At 47.7% G+C, this 23,215-nt stretch overlaps 1 protein-coding gene across 1 annotated transcript; it reads left to right on the top strand.

Annotated features, from left to right (window-relative positions):
• The first annotated feature begins 251 nt into the window (after positions 1–251).
• On the top strand, positions 252–21,581 carry TRIM16 (tripartite motif containing 16). The gene is made up of 6 exons (XM_045526835.1): positions 252–827; positions 7,849–7,944; positions 12,983–13,216; positions 14,993–15,161; positions 15,630–15,722; positions 19,207–21,581. The coding sequence occupies exons 1-6, from the start codon at positions 327–329 to the stop codon at positions 19,788–19,790; spliced, it is 1,677 nt and encodes a 558-aa protein (XP_045382791.1). The 5' UTR covers positions 252–326; the 3' UTR covers positions 19,791–21,581.
• The last annotated feature ends 1,634 nt before the right edge of the window (positions 21,582–23,215 follow it).

The following is a 23,215-nucleotide window of genomic DNA, read 5'->3' as shown; positions in this document are numbered from 1 at the left end:
CGTGGCCTTCAGCAGAGCCCATGGGGAGCAACGGATTCACCTGAGAATAGGCGTTTCCAGGCTGGACCCCAGGGAAGTCTTGAGCCGGTGAGGAGGCATCCAGAGCTAACCGGAGCCTGAGTAATCTAGCTGCCCTGTCACGGCTGCTGGCCGCCATCCAAGCCCGGGGCGCAGCAATGAGTAACTGAGCTTCCCGCGGGAGGGAGGAAACAGTTAAAATTGCAGCAGCTGTAATCACGCAGGCGTGGCTCTCTTGTCCGCTTGGGCTGTGCAGATCCTGGGCCAAAAGGCAGAGGAAGGGCAGCTTAGGCGGCAGAGCCTCCCAGATGGCGGAGTTGGATCTGATGGCTCCAGGGCCACTACCTGGGGCCACTGCTCACTCTCTGGCCCCTCTCAGCCCAGACTCGGGGCCGGCCAGCCCGGCAGAAGAAGAGGACGTGGGCTCCCTGGAGAGGCCGGATGGGGAGGCTGAGGGACAGGACGGCGGCTCCCCGGAGCAGGGGGCTCCTGCAGGCGAGGAGCAGGAGGAGATCCTGTGCGATTTCTGCCTCGGGACCAGCAGGGTGAGGGCGGTGAAGTCCTGTCTGACCTGCATGATGAATTACTGTGAAGAGCACCTGCGGCCGCACCAGGAGAACAGCAAACTGCACAGCCACCAGCTGACCGAGCCCGTGCGGGACCGCGACCTGCGCACCTGCCCCACCCACCACAGCCCACTGGTCGCCTTCTGCCGCCAGGATCGGCAGAGCATCTGCCAGGAGTGCGGCCAGGAGGAGCACATGGGCCACACCAAGGTCTCTCTGGATGCAGCGCGCAGGGACAAGGAGGCGAGTGCTTGGGTCCCTCCGTCTGGGAGAGGGCAGTGGGGGATGTGCCAGGGAGGGGCCCGACATGCTGCAGCTTCGGGATCTGCCGGTTTCACTCTTTGCTCTGAGTGCACCTGAAAAGAAGGATTTTAGCCTCAGCACCTGGCTGCTTGGTTGGCGTAAATATCTACTGCACTTGGCTTTGGAAACTGTTTGAAGCAGGTCACTCTGTCCCCGTCTCTGCTCCCCCCCGTGTCTGTGCCATCTCTGTGTGTGTCTGTCTCTCCTGCTTGCTCATTCCCTGCTATTTCTCATGCAGCGCTCAGGGATCTGTGCTTGGGTGTGGCTTGCAGAAGCTCTGGGGCTTCGGGGAGCGGTGGTTCCCCGTGGCTGGATCGGCATGGCATGTCCGCTTTCTATTAATGAAATGCAAACCTTGGCAGGAATTCAAGAGAAAAGAATAAATCTTTCCCCTAATTTCTCTTTTTAACTTTACCCCCAGACAAGAGGCTAGTAGAATGAATAAGCCCCTCTGGAGATAACTGGTGTGAAATCCAAGAGCTTGAAAAGCACTAAGGTAACATAAAATTTGAAACTCACATCCAGGTCCAATGCCAAGGATGGCTTAACTTAGAGAAAATAAAAGTCCCTCACCAGACAGAGGTATCAGGAGAGACTGAGAAACACTAGGCTCATAGCCTGTAAGTGTATTTCCATCAGATAAGGAAACTGTTTCTAGAACAACTAGCTTTTCTTTGCCCTGAAGCTGAGAGCCTAGAGAAGTTCTTGGGAATTGATTTAGCAACTCTGGATGCTTTGTTTCCCCTACTGTGACTTTCCATGAGAACTTTGTTTTCAGCAGGGAAGTGCAGTTGACTTTTGTCCCACATTCCTATGTCCACCGCCGTGGCGGCTCCCTGTTGGCACTGCACGGAGACGGCAGGCACACAGCCATTTCTTGGCAAATGTTCCCAGGCGTCAAAGGAAAGAGGTTTCTGGAAAAGGGGGTTTACTAGCTGGGACCCCTCTTCTGTACTCATCCCCAGATATAGGTTTTATCTGGTGTTAGTGGGACTTATTCTGGAAAGCTCTGTATTTCAGATGGTAATGAGTCACCATTTCTGGCCCTGGAAGCCACTTGCCAACTGTTTCCGGGATTTCTAGTGTCAGGGTATGTCCCATCAGGAAAGCACGTAGATCAACAAATATAGCAAAGGAAAAAGCTCCACATAGTTGAGGAAAGTCGACTTAATTGAGTATTGTCATGTGCTAAATGCTTTTTGTGGTTTTTCTCACCCAATCCTCAAATAACTCTATGAGCTGGGGACTCATTATCTCCACCACACTTGTCCAAGCTCATACGATCAACTAAGTCACGGAGTGAGGAGTGGAAGCTTCTGGAAAGCCCTCCTACTAGAGGGACATGCAGCAAGGACTCCAAAATCACAATATTATAACTTTATTTTTCTTTGTACCCAAAACCTTGTCACACATATACTAGAGAGATTAAGACAAAGTATACTGCTTTTCCCTTTGGGGATAATATCTGAATATTATTACTTTTAACCAGAAAAGTGATGCATGAAGATGTTAAAAAAAATCTCCACTAAAGAGTGCAACAGATTTAGGAGGGTCTCCAGCTCCTCCTGGATCCTCACACCCCCTTCTGCCCTCAGGGGCTATTACTATCTGTGGTCTACACTTTGTTTCTTTTTAAAACTGATGCCTGTACCAACACAGATACAATATGCACTTTAAAGAGGGCGCCTAGTGTACTACAGAGATTTGGGGTAATTGTAATTCCCAGCAGGAGGAGTTGTTTAGAGCATGTGAAGAACTCTAGAGTTCAGACATCCTAGGAGAGAACTGTGTAAGGTCAAATGAGGACAAGTGGGAAAGGGGCTTGAGGGCAATTTGGGCTGAAAAGCAGCATGGCTGTAGGTACAGTCCCGTACCCCAGACTCCTCTGCTGGAAAGAGCCTTTCTGTACTATGTGCTTGTTTTCAGCTCCGAGAACAAGTTTACTCTAAGTGAAGTCACACTTTAGGTGGCTCCCCCAAAGCTTAGGAGCCAAAAGATTTCTTGCAAGGAGCCCAAGATACGAGACCAGAAGACACAGGAGGCTGCAACTTCCGCCAGGATTATTTTAAAACTGTTAATGGACATAACTGAGTCTCCAGAAGCCCAGGCGTCCTTCAGCTGTCCCAAGCCTGCTGGAGTTACTTGCTGAAGGTCACTGTGGAGCATGCTGAGGGCTGATTACCCAGGCAGGCGTGCTGTGTATAGGAAACTGCACTTGGCGGGGGCAGCCATGATGCAAAGCAGCTGACATCCAGCTTGGGCCCCACAGAGTGCCTAATTTCTTGGTTAACCAAGTGAGCCCTTTCTGAAGCTCCCGTGGATTTAGCTATGGCAGTGGGGGAAAACTCCGGGCTTTGAGAGGCAGGTGTTCTTTGATTATTTGTTCTGTCCTGCCGAGCTTCTAGCTGTTCCTGGCGGGGACCTCAGCACTTCCGTTTGACCTCGCTCAGCATCTCCAGGCCCCTTTGGTCTTAAGGGCAGCTGGGCTTGGCTGCCGGCTGCTACTTACTCTTACAGTCTCTGAATCTCAGGCTTGCTGCCATGCAAATGAGACTGCGTGTGTGTGTGTGTGTGTGTGTGTGTGTGTGTGTGTGTGTGTGTGTGTGTGTGTGTGTGTTGGAAAATTTGGACTCCTCTATGACCTTTTTGCTCTTTGTTCTAACTCATGAAGCACGTATGGTTCTTTTCTGTTCTTCAAGCTTATCAAACATTATCGAGTGCTTCTACGGGCTAAGTGCTAGGCTGCGCTCTCTACTCTCTGGGAGCTTGAACTCTGATCAGGACGCCAAGGTGCATGCCCTGGCTCAGTGGAGTGCCAAAGGGCTAGCACAACACAACTGCCACACATTCAAAGTGGGGAGCTGGCCCTGGGAGCGAGGTCAGGTCAGGGTTGCTAGAGGAGGGAAGACGTGAGCTGGGCCTTGTCTTAGATTTTTGGAGACCACTAGTGCCAGGCCATGGCATTCACCCACAGCATTGGTCCCAGAAAGTTCAGGACTGGATGCGGACTGTGGGTGCTGTCTCCATGTCGAGCAAGCACCAAGCATCTGAGAGCCAGAAGTGTTCCTGCCTGTCTGGGGAGCAGTTAGCCAGCATCGCTCACCATCTGTTTGCTGTGGTCAAGATGCAGGTGACATATGGCCACTCAGGAAAAGAATTTCTTCCAGAAATTTTGAGGAATGTCTTGGACTCAGTATTATGTAACTTGTTTTTTTTTTTTTTTTTTTAACTATTCTTCCAGGCTATAAGTATTTCAAGAGCAGGGAGTGTGTGTCTCATTTGCCTGGAATGTACTGGTATGTGGGTTCTGACCAGCTGACTGAGATGTCCATGTGGACTCTGGTGCTGCCAAGGGCAGACTCTCCAGAAGGGCTGTCCTCACGTGGTTGGAAATACAAAGGCACTGCCGCCACCTGGGATTTTCTTCTCTCTTCTCACTCCTGCTGTTCTTATTCGTACCTCTAATCCAGCTCCAGTCCACCAAGCTCTGGGTACCACCTTAGCTCTGTAGACAGAAGGAACAATTCTGTTAACATATTTATGTGGTCTTGCACCAGAGAAGCTAAATGATTTGACAAAGATCATATAGCCAGCAAGTGGCGGGTCTTTGGACCTGAAATACTGTGCCTTTGGCACGTTTGTGATGTTATCCAAAAGGCCATCAGGATAGCTAGTAGAAATAGTACAAAGGAGAGCTTTATTGGTGCTATCGGTTTGCAAACCAGCAAGAGATCGTGTATGGTGTGCACTGAAGGTGCTCTGTCTTAGAAGAGGGAAGGGGCAGTTTGGGTTTTAGGCCTCACAGGGTCCACGTTACACAATAGAGTCATATCTATTTCTGCAGGTTTTGGGGAAAAGCTATACATATTTATGAGGTGAGCTGAGCACAGGCACAATGGGTAAACCCACATGGAATATACATCCCATGTTCACTTTGAAGCAAGGTTTTAGCATTAAAATGGGGTGGAATTTGGCTCTTTCTGTCAAAAGGTGAACTGTAGGACACAAAGCCGGTTTGTATGTGGCCTGTATAAGCTGGCCGAAGCTGGCTTAAGGTCTGCATTGCTTATCAGGAAAGAGTGCTTGCAAGGCCGTCCAATGTCCAGTCCGATTTGCAGTGGAGTGGGTCATAAATCAGAGTTAGGTGGTGTCTGATAATTTGCCTGATAGCCCCTGTTGTTAGGGAGGTTAGCAAGAGTGGGGGTTTTCTTGTAGCTGTAGGAATTCAGAAATCTGCCATGCCGGCTGGGCCCTGAACCCTTGACCAGTAGTCAACTCTTGTTTCCTTACCCTTAGGGTCCGTGTTAGTGGATAAAGGGGCATCTGCTTTGGTCTCTCAGCTCTCAGCAATGACCCTGCTGAGGGAGGAAGGCTGCTCCGGGCCTGTCAGTGTAGGGCTCTCCCCGCTCACAGGCACCTCCGTCCTGCCCTGTGCGGGGCCCACCCTGCCCTGAGATGTGTGTGGCTGACATCTTGGGGAACCCCAAAGCCGGAGTTTGAGGCATCCCATTATTTTCTAGAACAGGAATAACTGGAGACATAAGTCTCCCCAAGTGGTTCCACCTTTGTGGTAATTGGGAGTGTCTTCCCTTGGGGTGACTCACTCAGAGAGTTCCTTTTCTCCTTTAATGGCAGTCTGCAGATGGCAGAGAGACGCCTGCCCACTCCCTGAATACCCCCTGGGTGTCTCTCTATGGCTTTGCTGCTGCCGACTACTTTGCCGTATTCTGAGGTCCACGCTGTTTGGGTGCCGCATTGCACTAGCCTGTTGCTAGGGTGTGTTGTGTTGTGTCTTCACCACCTTCAAGCAAGCAGTTCATGTTTTACCCTCCTCCCCCAGAATGGGTCACTGAGTGAACCTTTTCAATAGATCAGGATTCCAGGATTGCCCCCAAATTGACCAGATACCCCCCACCCTCCCATTCCCAGGCATCAGCTTTCAGGCGTCAGGGGTGACAGGTCACTGGGGCTCCCTCAGCTCCACTGTCAGTGACCTGGAGCCTGAGCAAACCGTACGTGCCTTCTGCAGAGCATCCTTGACAGGTGAGCCCCTGCCTGCTGCTGCTCCCTTCGTGGGGGTCTGGCATTCCCCCAGACTTCAGTGAGAGAATGAAGAGACACTTAACTTCTGCCCTCTGGGTTTTATTAGCGTGTAATGACTCACAGCTTTAAATGCAGACAGACACTATTAAAAGCAGTGAAAGCTTTTTTTTTTTTTTTTCCTATCTTGCCTTTATGGAAGTAGGAAAGCGACAGGGCCTTTGAAGTTTGCAAAGGCTTAAGTTTTGTGCCTTGGCACACTCTTTGGCAGAAGGTGCTTAGTAAGTCCCAGGAGGCAAGAGTGTAGCCGGGGTCAAAGCGGGCAAACCCCAGGTTCTTGGGCAAGCACTGGCAGTGGCTGGGGCGGGGGGTGGCTCTGCCCAGAGCCTGTGACGGAAAGCCGCCATGGCAGCAATAATAGTAACAACAGTGGTGATGATGATGATGGCAATCACTGGCATTTATGGGGCACTTCCAGTGTGCCTGGTACTATACAAATTCTTATTAATGTACATTATCTCATTCAATCCCTTCTCTCGTAATCCTGTGAAGTAGACACTTTATTTATCCCCAGATCACAGGTGAAGAAATGAGTTTGGAGGCATTAGTCATGAAACAATAGGAAATATGTGTTTGGGCTCTGCCCCCATTTCCTGGCCCACAGCTCAAAAAACCCTTGGAATCTCTGTAGTAATAAGTGTTTTTTTTTTTTTGTCTGCTGATGAGATGACTGGTGGCTGGGGCTCCTGGATACCCTCAGGATGGGGGCTAGTTGCCAGGGAAACCAACCCTGTGATTAGAGGGTTGGAATGTTGAGCCCGATCCTCTGACCCTCAAGAGAGAAGGCTGAAGGTTGAGTTGATCACCAATGGCCAATGATCTATCAATCATGCCTCTGTGATGAAGCCACCATCAAAACTCAAAAGGCCGGGTTTCCGGGAGCTCCTGGGCTGTTGAACATGTGGAGATGGCTGGCGGATGGGGCCCCCAGAGAGGCCCCCGCAGCCTGGCAGCCCTCCCCCGGACCTGCCCCAGGCATCTCCCCCGTGGGCTGTTCCTGAGTTGTATCCTTTTTAAGTAAACAGGTAGATGCAAGCTAAGTGTTTCTGTGAAATGTGTGAGCCAGTCTAGGAACTAATCAAACTTGAGGAAGGGATTTTGGGAACCTCTGATTTATAGCTGCGTGGTCGGAAGCACAGAAGCAGCTGGACTTTCAACTGGCATCTGAAGGGGGGCAGTCTTGTGGGACTGAGCCCTAACCTGTGGACCTGACACTCTCTGCAAGTAGATAGTGTCAGAATTGAGGTAAAGCTTAGGATATCAGCTGGTGTCAGTGAATCGCTTGGTGCAGGAAACAAAACTCACATGTTTTGGTCATGAAAGTGTTGTATGTTGAATGTGACTATAAGAAAAAAAAAGTGCATTTTTCCTGTACATGAATAAATTTGTCCAAAATCTCAACCGGTAGATAAAAAACTGGGTTTGCCACCTGGCCGCCTGGCTCCAGCCTGTTCTCATTGTGAGGCTGTTCTGAGGGCCCAGGCGCAGCTCCGTGGATGAACGTGGATAACTGGCTTGATTTTATCATCTATGAAATGGGGATAATAATAATTTTTACTTAATGTGGATGTGGTAAGGATGATATGAGGTAATCCATATAAATGCTTTGAGATGATGACTAGCACAGCGGATGTGCTCGGTGCGTTTTGGCAGATTTATGCTGCGTTCAGCTGCAGGAGTGAGCTGGATCACCGCTGATGCTATGGGCCTCCAGGCTGGTTTCTGACATCAGCTTCAGAGGTCACACTCCTTCTCGGAGACGAAGGGCAGAGACCTCAAGGGCGGAGAGTGCCCTTTTCCTTGGGACCTTCTGTGTGCACTGGGCTCCTTCCTCCCTGACTCTCTCCTTTCTACTCCTCAGGCTGAACTTCGGTGCACCCAGTTAGACCTGGAGCGGAAGCTCAAGTTGAATGAAAATGCCATCGTCAGGCTCCAAGCCAACCATAAATCTGTTCTGGTAAGGCGGGTCTGGGTCACCTGTCAGGCTTCCGCACACCTGGCTGCCGCTTCAGGGCCAGCCAGGCCCACCTGGGGTCGTGGGACACGGGGCTGCAGGCCCAGCCTCTGTGTTTAGGGGTTCCTTGGGGTTCCTCAGGGAGTGAGAACTTGGTACCATTGGCTACACCATGGGGGAGCTCACCTTGATACCTTGATACCAGGATTTGTTATAAAATTAGCTTAACTTTCCATACTGCCAAATGATTTGCTTTTTAATGATCTACAGTGGAACCAAGACTAGTTCTGTAAGACCAGCATTCTCATTTTTATTAATACATTCGCACTTGCTTTCTTGACCAGGAGAAGAGTGTGTGTGTGTGTGTGTGTGTGTGTGTGTGTGTGTGTGTGTGGGGTGGATGTTCAGTCAGAACTCCAGAAATTATACGTCATCTTAGTTTCTTCCATCACAAAAGTGTGTTCTGTGTGTAAGTCTCAGCAGTCTTGTGTCCTGGCAGGCAGACAAAAGAGTGGAGAACTGCTGGATTAGTGGATGCTACATGAGAAGGCCAATGGTGTGCCAAGCGCTTAGCTTTAGTGTCTCTGGTTTGTGGGCATTTTGCAAATAAACTCAAAGTAGGCAATGGGCAGTCTCCAAATAGACTCCAAGCAGTTCTACAAATGCCTCTCGTTAGTGGCAAGCCCATAACACTATGAAAAGAGAATGCAAAGCCCCTTCCCTACAGCAGTGAGTCAGGAGTATCATCTTTGTATACTGAGAACGAATGATTTCATCCATCCTCTATCCATACATCATCCATCCATCCATCTCTAATGCATGCATCCATTTCAACTTAATTTCCACCTCCCGGGTGTTTACAACTAACGAGCTGCAGAAAGATGAAAAGACTTTTTTTTTTTTTAATTAGAGAAAAAAATTTTTTTAGAGATGGGTTCCTGGGCCCCAGTGATCCTCCCAAGTCAGCCTCTTGAGTTGTTGGGACTATAGGCATGAACCACTGCACCTGGCAGAAACATCTTTCTTACCCACAATATTTTATTAAAGGAAGAAAAATAATTGTGCCTTTAAAGCCTTGTAAATCTTCAGAGATAGTTGATTTCCAGGCTCCATATAACTGGAGAACCACGTGGAGCAGCGTATGTTTTCCCAGCTCTTTCATTTTTAGACATTTTGATCCTTACTACTTAGTTCTCCATGTAATCGCATGGGGACCAGGGGAGGTAGCTCTTACAATGGCCACCATGTACAAGGGCCATGAAGACCCAGAGAGATGAGAAGACTTGTCTAGGGCCCCCCAGACTGGTGGAACAGGAGAGCCTGGGCTTGGTGTTCCTCCACCTAAGAATGACTCAGTCTGTTGACAGGCATATACACCACCCTAGATCTTTAAACCATTAACTGTTGGCTGCTTTGATACGTTTGTGGCCACTCCTGCCTGTACTATTTACTTGTCATCATTTGGGCAGTAATGTCCTTCCACACATACCATTTACATGCAAGAAAGAAGTATTTCCCAGTGGGAAGGTTCCGGAATGAAATGGCATGGCAGGAGTCAGTCCACCAGCAGCATCTGAGGCCGCCCTTTTGCCATCTGTCCTTACGGTGGCCTCTGTGGTCGTGGGGGACTTGGGTCTTGAATTTTGTCTTTGTACTCAAGTGTCTTAGTCAAGCTTCCAGGAGGAACCCGCGTGTCATAATGCCAGAGAGTAAATGGATTCTGCCCCTTTCCCTCAACACCTCGTGTTGGTTCCCACACCTAGTCCTGCACCTGCTTTCTGGCCCCTGTGACTCATGGGGCCTGGACACCTGGAGCCCGAGTGGGTGGGAAGGGGTGAGTGAGCAGGAAGCTAGGGTAAAACACCAACAACACTCCCTCCCACTCCCAGACGGTTAGAGCAAACCTCAGCTGTCTTCTGAGCTGGGTTTCTCCATCTTTACTTCTTGGTGATATGGAAACATAATTTGACATTTAGATTTAAATCCAGTTACGATTGCCTCAATTCAGAGTATTTGCAATGACAAGGAGACAACGCCTGTAAAAGTTGGTTCAGGAATTGCTGGGGAGACTTGGCATCATTTTCTTTTGGTCACCTGCCCAGAAGCAGCCTGTGTGTTTACCCCATTATGGGTATAGCTGGCGCCCCTTAACTGGTGCCCACAGTAACCCAGGAGCTAAGTCCTGTCCCTTGTCTGGTCCCGGGAGGGCTTTAGTTTAATGAGCTGAGGCTCAACCTTCCCTGAAACCTCTACGTGGAACCTGTGGGCTGACAGCTCAGCTGACCTACCCGTTCCCATCCCCAGCTCGTCCTAGCGAGTGCCCGTGTCCACAGGGAGGGGCTGGCGGTGCCTGCTGAGTGCTGGGCTGCAGCCACACGGATCCCCCACCTTGGCCCCTGCTCCACGGCAGTGTGGAGTGGCTGTCAAAGGGATGGGCTCTGGGGACAGGCTGTCTGGGTTCACCCTTCGCTGTGTGATCTCGGACAAATCACTACAGTCACCGGTGCCTCAGTTTCCTTGTCTAAGAAATGGGGACCATAGTAGTACCTGCCTTTTAGGGTTGTGAGGAGATAATATGAGTAAGGTGTCTAGAGCAGGGCCTGGCACGCAGTGAGACCTTACCACACATTGGTTGTTGTTATGCCTACTATTTTATGTAATTAAAGGGGTGACCAGGTGGGCAGCAGAGGGTTCTCATTCCCAGGCGAGCGGGAAGAGGGAGAGAGGGGAAGTGTCAGTGGGCTGCGGAGCCTGCACTTGGCAGGGCCCCTGGCAGCAGGTGTGGCTTCCCCGGTCCTCAGGTATTCACTCTTCAGACAGTGCTCTGAACCCCCACCCCACAGCCCAGAGCCCATTCTCTGCCTGCCTTGTTTTCCCCATTGTCCCCACCCACCTCCGGCCCACCTGAGAGCTCTCTGCACAACCCTTCAGGTGCGGCTGTTCCTCCTCCCAAGGGCCAGGGCCGGCCCTGAGCACCCAGGTCTCCAAAGGGAGCCACAGCAACAGCTGTCCTTGGGTGTCCCACACTGCCCTCGCTTCTCAACACCGCCGTCTGTTCAGAGTTTCTTCCCGGTGTGGGCTCGAGGACTCTGGAGAAAATCTGCCATCTGCCCTCTTCCTCAATGCTCTTACTACAGTTTACTTGTTTCCAGCTCTGTCCAGCTGCCCCTACCTCAAGGAAGCCAATGGGTGATGGAAAAGTTGGCATAAAAATGAGAACGTGGGGAGGTTCTAATGTCTTTCCAGTACCCCCTCCAGTAAAGAGGCCCCTTGCTTTCTTTCCCAGCTCATTCTTCCCTCTGCCACCGGATGAAAGACTGATCAGAGACTAGTCATTCCAGTGGGATTGCGTTCCCGAGCCCTGGCCGGAGCCAGGCTCCCCAGCCAGGCAGAGAACCGCCTATCTGGTGGCATCACTTTTTCTTCCCCTCTCCCTCCAAGCCTCAAGGCTCCCACATGTCCTGGGCCCAGAGTTCCATCCTTTCTGAGTCCCCTCCTACTGGGCTGGGGTCTTATTCTTCCTCCCTGCCAGGGGGGAGGTGCCCCTGTAGCCTCTGACTGAGGATATTTGTCGTTCTGGCTGCCTTTAGAGCCCTGGTGTGCAGGGCTGGCCTTAACTTCGGGAGGAGGAAGAGAAAACAGCACCTGGAGGGGCTGTTAGGGGGCTCTGTCGGATGGGATGGGGGTGGGCAGGACAGCAGGGAGACTAGGGCATGCAGAGAATGGGCTTTGGGCTGTGAGGTGGGGGGGCGGTAAAGGGAGGAAGAGCAAGAGAAATTGTATCTGAGACCTTTATATGAGGTTTAGCAAGATAATCAATGTCTGTGGGCTGTGGGGGACTGAAAGGAGTCTGAGCAGAGGCAATTGTGTCCAAGACCTTTACATGAAATTTAACAAGGTAATTAATATATATGTAATGAGTTGCAACTGGACAATAGCAGCAGGAGCTGTCTGCACTGATACTTAAGAACTGCCAAAGAGAAGAGGAAAATAGGCCGGGCACAGTGGCTCACTCCTGTAATCCTAGCACTCTGGGAGGCTGAGGTGGGAGGATCGCTCGAGGTCAGGAGTTCGAGACCAGCCTGAGCAAGAGTGAGATCCTGTCTCTACTAAAAATAGAAAAAAATTAGCCGTTCAACTAAAAATACAAACAAAAAATTAGCCAGGCATAGTGGTGAGATCTGTAGTCCCAGCTACTAGGCAGGCTGAGGCAGGAGGGCAGGAGGATGGCTTGAGCCCAGGAGTTAGACAATGCTGTCAGCTAGGCTGACTCCAGGACACTCTAGCCTGGGCAACAGAGTGAGACTCTGTCTAAAAAAAAAAAAGAGGAAAACATTTAGAGCTTGGATTTTGTGAATATGATATTGGCTGAAGGCATTCAGAAAGGATGTTGCCATGTTTGTATATACGAGTTCCATACACACAAGCCCCATCATGCAACCTCTTAATATCTCTCACACTGATTTTGTTTTATATTTCATTTGAATGTAGCATTCCATTCTGGATAAATATGCTCATACTGCAATTGCTTGGGTGCTGTGGTTGTCTACACACACCCTAAACATTTTGTGGGAACTCTCTACCTGGTAGAGACACTATAAGTTTAGACGTGCTTTTGGCTCTGACAGACTCAGTGGTCAGTTTCATCAGGCATAATGAAATGCTAAGAAAACTAATTCACGCTACTGATTTGTACCAAAAAGCCAAATTAGTAATTGACTTCTTAAAATAGGACTATCAGGTATAGTGAATACATGTAGTGCCCCTGTGGGAAAATCGATTTCAGAAACTTGATCAACAGTCCCAGACTGTCAGAGTAGTCTGTCACTTTCTGATCAAATGGATGAGGAGACTACGTTAACAAGCAAATCATTTTTCCAGGAACCCAGAGTTCGTGTGAGAATAAAGGCTTCCTTTTACAATGGAAAATTGCTCCCTAATTTATGGGTTTCTCAAGTTTATGTTTCTGCATGTTGAGTGTTGATAAGGTTGGACGCCTCACTGACAGGTGCCTGGCTGTCCCCCACCCCACCCCTGCCAGGTGTCAGTGTCCGAGGTAAGAGCGGTGGCCGAAGAGCAGTTTGGGGAGCTCCTTGCCGCCGTGAGGAAGGCCCAGGCCGACGTGATGCTCTTCCTGGAGGAGAAGGAGCAAGCTGCTCTGAGCCAGGCCAACAGCATCGAGACGCACCTGGAGAAGCGCAGTGCAGAGATGGAGAAGAGCAGGGAGGAGCTGGAGAGGATAGCGGCCATCAGCAACACCGTCCTGTTCCTGGAGGTACGGGGCGGGCGGGGAGCCGGGCTCACCCCGCTAGGCTGCGACAGATCCGCGAATGGGAAATCTGCTCTTTGATAAATGGGGTGCACAGGGAGCTGTGAGAACGGAGAGGGGCGGATCTTAATTCAGCAGAGAACCGGAGGGTTAGGGAGGGAGGACTGCTCAGAGCAGGGAAGCTTGAAGCAGGTCCTGGAAGATGAGTCAGGTTCAAGGTGCAGTATGCTCCAGGTAAAGGGAACAGCATATGCAAAGGCTCAGAGGTTTAGGAACACACAGCTGACTTGGGAGCCAAGGCACTTTCACAAGGGTGGAGCACAGGACGCGGGGAGCACTGGAGACGAGGCCGGGCGGGCATCTGGCTGCGAAGAATGTGATGAGAGCTGGTAAGCGTGTTTTGTGAACTAACCTCTCTGGGTCTCAAATTTCTCATTTATCAACAAGCAGGTTGATGTAAACAATTTATAGGGTTCCTTCTAAGTTTTAATATTCCAAAATACAAATAATTTTTCTCACTTGCGTTTTTGAAAAAATTCCCTTCTGGTTATAACAAACATAAATGTTTGTTGTGGAAAAACTTGGAAAATACAGAATGAGGGGAAAAAAATCACCCACAATCCCAGCACTCAAAGATAGTCATAGTTTTAATGAGTAAGAGAAAGAGAAGCAGAGAAAGATAGACAAAAACATGGACAGTATCTGGCTTTCTGTCAGTTTAGTTGCTTTTTTAATATCACACACACAAAAAAGAATAAACATTTGGCTTCCTGTGTCACAAGTTTCTCTCAAGATCTCCTACTTAAAGAGTATACAAATAATTTCTGTTTGTTTTCTTTTCTTGTTTTGTAACTTTATTTTTAGCATAACAACTTTAATATGTATAAAATAAATTTGACTTATTTATTTTGGTGAAAGATGACTTATTTTCCCCCAAATTGTTAGTCAATCAAAACAATAACATTTATCGAATAATTCATCCTTTCCCCCGCTGATTTAAAATGCTACGTTTGATAGGTACAGTACAAATCTATATGCAACATTAACATTTGATTGTCATTCTCTCTTATCAACTCTCTGCATTGGACTTCCATGGCTCTATCTAACCATTTTGGGATAAAAATGGTTTTCAGCACTGAGTTTTCTGCTATTTAATGCTTCAGTTGAGTCTGAATTTTGATACTGTGTTATGCCTGAAAGCAATCTTTCCTGATCACCACATTGTTTTGAAATTTAAGTGGCTTCATATAATTGTTTATGTGAAAACACTTTCCAAACTCTCAAGCACAGTATAAGAATTACAGAAAATTATGCATTGGATTGAATTAACAAGGAAAAGGCAGCATTCCTGCCCGAGGACTTATTTGTGGATCTTCAAATATTGCAATCAGCTCCTCAATTCTCTACCCACCATGGCTTGGGTTTAAATTATCCAAAAAAATTAAACATTAAAAATAAATTTTTAAAAAGGGCAGAGAGAATGAATGTAGCAGGAACGTTCTTATTCTTTGGCCTCCACTCGGGGCTGTGCATGGGAGCTATTCGTGGACGTCTAGTATCTTTTGATTTTTCACAGACCCGCTTTTCTTAGGGACTAGCAGCATAGAAAAGTGCCTTCTATCTTGTCAGACCCTGAGCTGAACACTTTCCGTATGCTTTCTTTGTGAAGGACACGTTACTAGCAGCCCTGCGTACAGATGTAGACGGTGACATACTGAGGAGAGCAGCCTAATTTGAGAAACACAGAAAGCACAGCGAGCTCTGCCGTTTCCTTCTCTGCAGGAGTACTGCCAGTTTAAGAACACGGAAGACAGCGACGCCTTCCCCAGTGTTTACATAGGCCTGAAGGATAAACTCTCGGGCATCCGCAAGGTCATCATGGACTCCACTGTACACTTAATCCAGTTGCTGGAGAACTATAAGGGAAAGCTCCAGGAGTTTGCCAAGGAAGGTGAGAGGCTTTCTGGGCCCTGAGGTGTGGTAGGTGTGTCTCTAGCAGTGATTGACAGGCAGGCAAGCGTGGCCGGAGAAGGGAGGGTGAAATCAGAGGGAATGTGTCATTTCCAAAGCCATCGTTCGGATAGGCCGTGACTAAGGGGCCCTCACCTTGATGCTTTTATTTTACAAGTAAAACCAAGAGAAGGTAAAATGGTCACATCATGCAACTGGCGGGCGTTTCCGGGACTAGCTCCTCAGGTTGCTGCTTATGCTTGAAATCCAAGTCAGTCTGGGATCTTTTTCAGCAGATTTTGCCTTACTCATGAGGGAAATGTCCCTCAAGCATGCTTCTCTGAGACCTTACCAGGCTCCAGCCCCTTCCTGCCTCAGGAAGCCCAGATGGGGTTGCTGGGAAGTCCTGCTCCTCTCATTCTCCTGACAACGGGGGCAGGTGTGCATTCATAACTGTCTGATTCTCTAGAGGAATACGACATCAGAACTCAAGTGTCTGCTGTTCAGCGCAAATATCGGACTTGGAAACCTGAGCCCAGCACCAGAGAGCAGTTCCTCCAATGTAAGTCACGAACAGCTCCCCTTCCCCGTCTGTTGCTGTCAGCGTAATGCCTTGCTGAAGCAAGAACCACCACCTCTCACGGAGGTTTCAGGTTCTTGCAACCTCGTGTCCAACTCTAAAGGACAGACTTTTAAAAATGCAATTAAAAAAGTTTTTTTTTTTAACTTTTCATTTTGAAATAATTTAAAACTTACAAAAATATTACAGAAATAGGACAAGGAATTCCCACATACCTTTCACTCAGCTTCTCCAAATGTTAGCACTTTATATAACTGTAGTACCTTGATCAGAACCAGGGAATTAACATTGCTACAGTGCTAGTAACTAATCTACAGAATTGATTCAGGGTTCACCAAATGTTCCACCATATTCCTTTTTCTTGCCCAAAGTCCAATCTAGGATCACAGATGTTTCCATGTCTCCTTAGTCCCCTCCGTTTGGGGTCAGTCCCTCAGTCTTTGTCTTTCATGACCTAGGTACTTTGAAGAGTCCTGGCCAGATGGTTCATTTTTAAGTCTGGCTTGGCCAGAATTGCATAACCCATTGTCCTGTCGTTATGTGGTATTGACCTGGTCTGTTAGCATTTTAAAAAACACTGTATAGCTGACCCTCAAATAATACAGGGGCTAGGGGTGTTGATTCCCTGTGCAGTTGGGAATCCACATGCAACTTCTGACTTCCCCAAAACTTACTACTATAGTAACAGCCTACTGTTGATCTGAAGCCTTACTGATAACATGGTCAGCATGTTTTCTATTATATGTATTATAAACTTTATTCTTACAATAGAGTAAGTCAGAGAAAAGAAAATGTTAAGAAAATAAGAGAAAATATATTTACTATTCATTAAGTGAAGTGGATCATCACAAAAGCCTTCATCCTCATCGTCTTCACGGTGAGTAGGCTGAAGAGGAGGGGTTGGTCCTGCTGTCGCAGGGGTGGCAGAGGCAGAGGAAAATTCACGCATAAGTGGACTCGCACATTTTAAACCTGTGTTCTTCAAGGGTCAACGGTATTCTAATCAATACTCATTACAGAATAAGTTCAAGAGATCTGTCGTACAACATGGTGACTATAGTTAAATAACAATGTGATATATACTTGAAAATTGCTTACAGTAGATTTTAAGTGTCCTTACTACACACAAAAAATAAGTGTGTGAGGTAATGCATATGTTAATTAGCCTGATTTAGCCATTCTACAATGCATACATATTTCAAAACATCATGTTGTACACCATAAACATATATAATTTTTATTTGTCCAGTAAGAAATTGAATTAAAAACATACTTCATTATAGTCAACACATCCATGAGGTTTCATCTCCTAGCAGAGGAAAGACTGGCATCTATGTAGTTCATGCTCATTTTTATGACATCTTTTTGGAACACTGAACCCTGCTTCTGCTTGTTTTCTGGCGCTGACCACTGGCTAACTAACGCGCAGGCCCCTTTTCCTCTGGTTGTGATGTGGGGCTGCAGGTTGCCATGACTACCTGGTTCTTGCCACAGCGCCTCCTGTCTCCCCGGCTCTCTTGGCTCCCACACAGTTTCCTTCCTTCCTTCCTGCTTCCCGACAGAAGCACATCCATATTTTACAGAGAGACATAGTTAATATGAGAACCCAAGTATCCTTTATTCTTAACATTAAAATAAAAGTTTAACGTATCTTTTTATAATCCGTCTTCTTTTGCATTACGGTATCTTTTTTCACTCATGATATTAATTTTTCTCTTGTTAATATTATTATGAACTCTTGACCTGTCATCAACTCAGATTGTTTCAATTGTCCAAGTTCTGTGGCTCCAGCTGCCAACTTGACCAGTGGGAGCCACTTTCAAGCTGGCCTCTTTTTCCTGCAAATGGTGACATTCTGCCCTTGACATTGTTAAAAGTATCATTGCTTTCTGGCACTAAGAATGTTCCAGACCCCTTCTTGTTTCCTTGTCCCAAGACATAGAATTGCCTACTCTCCAAGGAGTACTGGATCCCCTTAGATGAGAAGAGTATTGTTGTTCCAAAGCTGTGTGCTAAGAATTGCCAAGAGTTGGTTGTGAGCAAAAGTGCCACCACTGTGCTGTTGGGCCCCTTTTAGTAACATAGAGCTGCAGACTTTATGCCTTATTTTCCCTTTTACCTTATTAGATTATGTGTTCTTCTTTTCTTCCAGGGTGTGTTCTTATTGGCCACTAAGAATTTCTCTTTTCTGGACATAAAGAAGTTTGGAAAACTCAGGGTTAAATTTGAGAGAACTTTTGAAATTACAAGATTTTAAAAATAACTTTTAATATGCTAATTCATTTAGCAAGTATCCACTGAGCATCTTCTCTGAGCTAGAGCCTTGGGGGAGTCCCATGCAAAATGTGGAGCTTAGAGATTAGAAGGAGGACAAGTATGAAGCAAACACACCTGTGAATTTATTATTCCAAACGGTGATGAGTACTGTGAAGTTTAAAAAGCCAGAGTGCTCTGAGAAAGGGGTTTAGAAGTCACAGAGGGCCTCTCAGAGGACATGGATGCTCAGCCACAGCCTGAAAGATCAGTAGGAATCACCCAGACTCAGAGCAGGGCAACAGTCACATCGCAGAGGGGACAGTCTGTGCGGAAGCCCCAAAGTGGGGTGAGTGTTGAGCAGGTCTGAGCTCAGGGAGACTGGGACGCGGTGATCCAGGGGAAGACAGTGGGTGACACAGGCAAGCACCAGCCATGCAGGGCCTTATCCTAAGAGCAGGGCCAACATGATTCACCTTATCCTGTGAGACAAGCACCGTGGCTCTGTCATGGAAAGGGTTTCAAGGGAGGGTGAGAGAGGGCAGCACCACCAGTCAGGAGCCTGTCGCATGAGTCCAGGCAAGACCAGTGGTGCCTTAGCTGGGGACTGAAGCCGCAGGCTGGAGAGAAGTGGTAGCATCTACAGGACTTGCTGCTGCCTGTGTGTGTGTGGGGGGGGGGGGGGAGTGAAGAGGAGGGCAGAAGAAATATCAAAAATGCCTTTGAGTTTGACTTGAGCAACTGGGTGCTTGGAGATGCCATTATTCTCTGGGGTCAAGAAGAGAATATGAAGGCATGTTTGAGAGTTCACCATGCTAAATATTGGTCAAATATTTTAAAAAATGGATGAATGGATCAAATGTGGGTATATGAGTACCTACTTCCCCAAATCCTTGCCGCACTGGGTAGCAGGGTGCCTGGATTTCAGCACTTATTTGTTGAATAAATGAATGAGTAAATTAATTTATTTCTTGGTTCAGTTCACCAAATAATACAGTAATCAATCAATTTGAGCTTCAGAAAGGCAAAGCAGCAGAGAGTGACTTGTGTTTTGTTTTCTGTGTTCACTCGCCTGTTTTTCCCGGGGGGACAGCAGCCAGGGTAAATGGATGTTTTCTCACACATGCTTTGGAGGCCAGCTGGGTTTGAAGCGTTCTGTGTCCGATCAGCTGTCAGTTCCTGAAATACTCTCCTGCCTTCTGTATCTCCTCAGACGCGCATGACATCACGTTTGACCCAGACACGGCACACAGGTACCTCCGGCTGCAGGAGGACAACCGCAAGGTCACCAACACCTCGCCCTGGGAGCATCCCTACCCGGACCTGCCCAGCAGGTTCACGCACTGGCGGCAGGTGCTGTCCCAGCAGAGTCTGTTCCTGCACAGGTACTATTTCGAGGTAGAGATCTCGGGGGCGGGCACCTACGTCGGCCTGACCTGCAAAGGCATCGACCGGAAAGGGGAGGAGCGCAATGGCTGCATTTCCGGAAACGACTTCTCCTGGAGCCTGCAGTGGAACGGGAAGGAGTTCACGGCCTGGCACAGTGACACCGAGACCCCGCTTAAAGCCAGCCCTTTCCGGAGGCTCGGGATCTACGTCGACTTCCCGGGAGGGACCCTTTCCTTCTACGGCGTGGAGTACGATGCCATGACTCTGGTTCACAAGTTTGACTGCAAGTTTTCAGAGCCAGTCTATGCTGCCTTCTGGCTTTCCAAGAAGGAAAACACCATCCGGATTGCGGATCTGGGAGAGGAACCCGAGAAGCCAGCACCATCCGCCGTGGAGGCTGCTGCCTAGACTCCAGGATCCATATCCCAGACCTCTGCTAACCACAGTGACCAGGCAGCAGCTTGCATTTTAAGGGAGACTTGGAGGCAGAAGCATCTGCCAGCGGTAGCTGGCTTTGGAAATCGTGTGTGTCTGTGAAAAGGGGAAGGTTCTCTGGCTGCTCTTTTTTTGCTTGGTGCAGTGCTGTCCTCTATATGTTTGTAGTAATTGTTAGGTGCCAACGTCTCCCTTATCATCTTCTAATGATAGTGTCCTGTCAGCTCTCTGTCACACTGTGCCCAGAAATAATAACCAGGAATTTTCAGAGTGGCTGAAAAGATTGGAGAGTCATCAGAATAAATTACTAACTTAATTGTGTGTTTCCTACGTGCCAGATGCTGTTCTGAGTGCTTGCTGCACGTTAACTCACCCAGTCCTCACAGCCGACCCACGGGGTAGATGCCTCTGCCACCCCCACTTTGCAGATGGAAAAACCACGTTCCAGGGTGGTCCAGGGTGGTTAGCTAACTTGCTCAAGGTCACTCTGGTCTCACAGTGAGTAAGTGGCAGAGCTGGGATTCAAAGTTGGGCAGGCTCATACTGAACTTTTTATCTACCACACCATCTTGCCTTCCTCAGGAGATGAGGGACATTGTATGTAAGGGAATAAACTACATGGTGAACTACATGGCGGAGAAATAGGGCGCCTTAAATCCGCCTCTTAGAGTATGCAAATCCCTGTGCACATGCCGCGTCTGACTCGGCCATCCCTCTGGGCATTGGCCGAGAGCCCACTGCCTCGCACAGCTGTTCATTCTGTTTTGGGACAGCAAGATTAGAAGAAATGTCTTCAACGCAGTGCAAGTTTTAGTCCCTGTGGCCTCTGAGAGGGGTCTGTCTCCTCTCCTCAAGTCACCTGGATACGTGGACTTGTCTGATTTCTTATTCAAAGGACAGTTCTTCAAGTGTTTGAGGACAGCTCTCAGGCCCCTCAGGGAGGTATTCTTGTTTTCATGCTACATTTCCCACTTTGCTTCACGGTCCTTTTCCCCCACTGGTTACTTCATCCTGCTTTCCACAAATAAGCTCCCTAAGATTAACAGTGAACATTCTTCAAGCCTTGAGGAAAATGACAAACTGTCTTTAAATAGGTCTCTGAGGCCATAACCTGAAGGCCTGGTGCAATTCACCAAAAGTGGAACTTCTGGGTCTTCTCCTAGAACCTGTTCAAAGGCAAGTCTCTTCTTCAGCTAGTCTGGTGGGCCCATCTCAAGAGTATGTGACTTTAGCATTGCTTGACTTGTTTCCAAAGACTCTGTCCCATGTTTGTATCTAAGGATATAGACAGTCTGGGATTTAAAAGGCTTTTTTTTTTTTTTTTACTTTAATTTCATCACATCATTGCTGCGTGCTGAGATAGTTTAGGTTCATGATTCTGCAACCAGTATGTTAGATGTCCTTCCTAGCCTAGTGTCACCTGCAGGACTGGCAACTGTTCTTCAGTCTTAACCTTGTTGATAAAAATATTGATGAAGGTAGGACCAAATCCAGAACTTTACAGCACTCAGTCAACAGCTCCTGGGTTTAGTTATACTCACGCTGGGCATGGGTAGAACTGTATGATAATGTAGCCCCCACCTTTTGCACCCGTATCCACTGGACATGATGAAAGACTTTTTGATGGCAGAAATCAAAATACACTGTATCTGAGTTTCTTTGATCTTACTTGTCTAACAATGTTTTCGAAAGAGAAAATGAAGTCAGCTTGGCCTGGCTGTTTTTTTTTTTTGTTTTTTTTTTTTCAGAGACAGGGTCTGGCTCTGTCTCCCAGGCTGGCGTGCAGTGGCCTGATCACAGCTCACTGCAGCCTTGAACTTCTGTGCTCAAGTGATCCTCCTGAGTAGCTTGGACTACAGGCATGTGCCACCATGCCCAATGGGATCTTGCTATGCTGCCCAGGCTGGTCTCGAACTCCTGACCTCAAGTGATCCTCCCACCTGAGCCTCCCAAAGTGCTGGATTACAGGTGTGAGCCACGGCACCTGGCAGCCCTGCCTTGTTCTTTTAGAACCCCTGTAGGTTTTTGGTACTTGTTACTCCTTTTCTAAATGATCACAAAATATTTGATAAACCATTTTAGAATTCTGCTGTGGGCTCATGTCAAGTTTACTAGTCTGTTATTTCCAGAATGTACCTTGAGTTTTAAAAAATCAAGATGATTTTGCCTGTTCCCGTCTTCTACTATTTTTCCTGGTTTCTCAAAGATTCCTGCCTGATTTGCAGTCACGTAGGTAAGTTGTGTCAGTGTCCTGACATGTAATTTGTTTAGGCCAGAACACTGGATCTCATATGAAAGAAACCATTTAGGTGTCTCCTTACCTGTCTTAAAGTTTATTTTGCTGTCAGCTTTTTTTTTTTTTTTGTCTATTAGTTTTCAGGTTCAAGACCTTTCTTCTCGATATAAAAGATGAAAGCAAAAGTAAGGGTTGGGCATAACTGCTTTCTTTCTGTCATTTCTTCAAGCAATGAGCATATCTTTTTTTCTTTCTCTTGGTCTGAAAACTGAAAATTGCCTAAAACAAATAAAAAAAACTAAGGAAAGAAAAGCAGAGAACAAAGGCCTATTTTATATTCTCTGGCATTTTCCCGAGCTGTGTGAGTGTGTGCCACTCTTTTGTTTCTACCTACCTTTATCTCCTCTTCCATTATGCAGACTTATTAAATAAACACAATAAAACTAAATTAAACAAAAACCTGAACTTGTCAAGAGCTTGCTTTGGTGCCAGATGGTTTTGTTCCATGACCAGGCCATTTGTGATTGCAGAGTCACAATGTAATCTTAACCACTACGTGAGTTATTCTTGTCTCAGCTTTTTGAAATCCAAGCACATGAGGCATTCTCTTCCAGGAGTCTTATGAATTCTGGGTAACTCCCCACATCCCCCTGTGGTTCATGATGGAATGATGAGATAGCAATATTGGCCCAACTTGAAGCCCTTATCTTGTCAGCCTGGCTCAGTATGTTTTTGGAATGACTATCCTCAAATCAAGTCAATTCAACATCTGTGGCATTTATGACGTGTAAACCACTGTGCTAGGTACTAAGGTAGAGTAACCCAGAGGATAACTAGCTTTGATCACAAGATGATTTAAGTTGAAGTGAAAAGTGTTCGTATGTGAAGAGCTAGATAGGAATCTATTATTGGAGACAGTGACAGATGAGGCGATACATGAAATGGATGCCCCATCTCTGTGTCCTGGTGTGCCACTTCATTCTCTCAGGCCATCTTTGGTGACTGAGTTCTCTATTGTGTCATCACTGACCAACTTCCCCACTCCCGGAGCCACCACTCCAGCCCTGTAACCGCAGATGGAAGGTGGGAGGAGAGGCAGATGCACGTTTCCTGCTTGTCCCAGCTCCCTCAGGTTTCGGCACCTGCTCCCCTCCCTCTGCTC

Source organism: Lemur catta, chromosome 15 (genome assembly GCF_020740605.2).
Source record: "Lemur catta isolate mLemCat1 chromosome 15, mLemCat1.pri, whole genome shotgun sequence".
In the NCBI taxonomy this organism is placed as follows: Eukaryota; Metazoa; Chordata; class Mammalia; order Primates; family Lemuridae; genus Lemur; species Lemur catta.
The sequence above is the reverse complement of the archived record's forward strand: the minus strand, read 5'-3'. Positions and strand labels throughout refer to the sequence as shown.

Excerpts from the sequence above, each read along its gene's own strand:
- TRIM16 (XM_045526835.1), top strand. The coding sequence starts at position 327 with ATGGCGGAGTTGGATCTGATGGCTCCAGGGCCACTACCTGGGGCCACT. Across the intron at positions 13,217-14,992 it reads ACACCGTCCTGTTCCTGGAG|GAGTACTGCCAGTTTAAGAA; the intron begins GTACGGGGCGGG and ends CCTTCTCTGCAG. Across the intron at positions 15,162-15,629 it reads CCAGGAGTTTGCCAAGGAAG|AGGAATACGACATCAGAACT; the intron begins GTGAGAGGCTTT and ends CTGATTCTCTAG.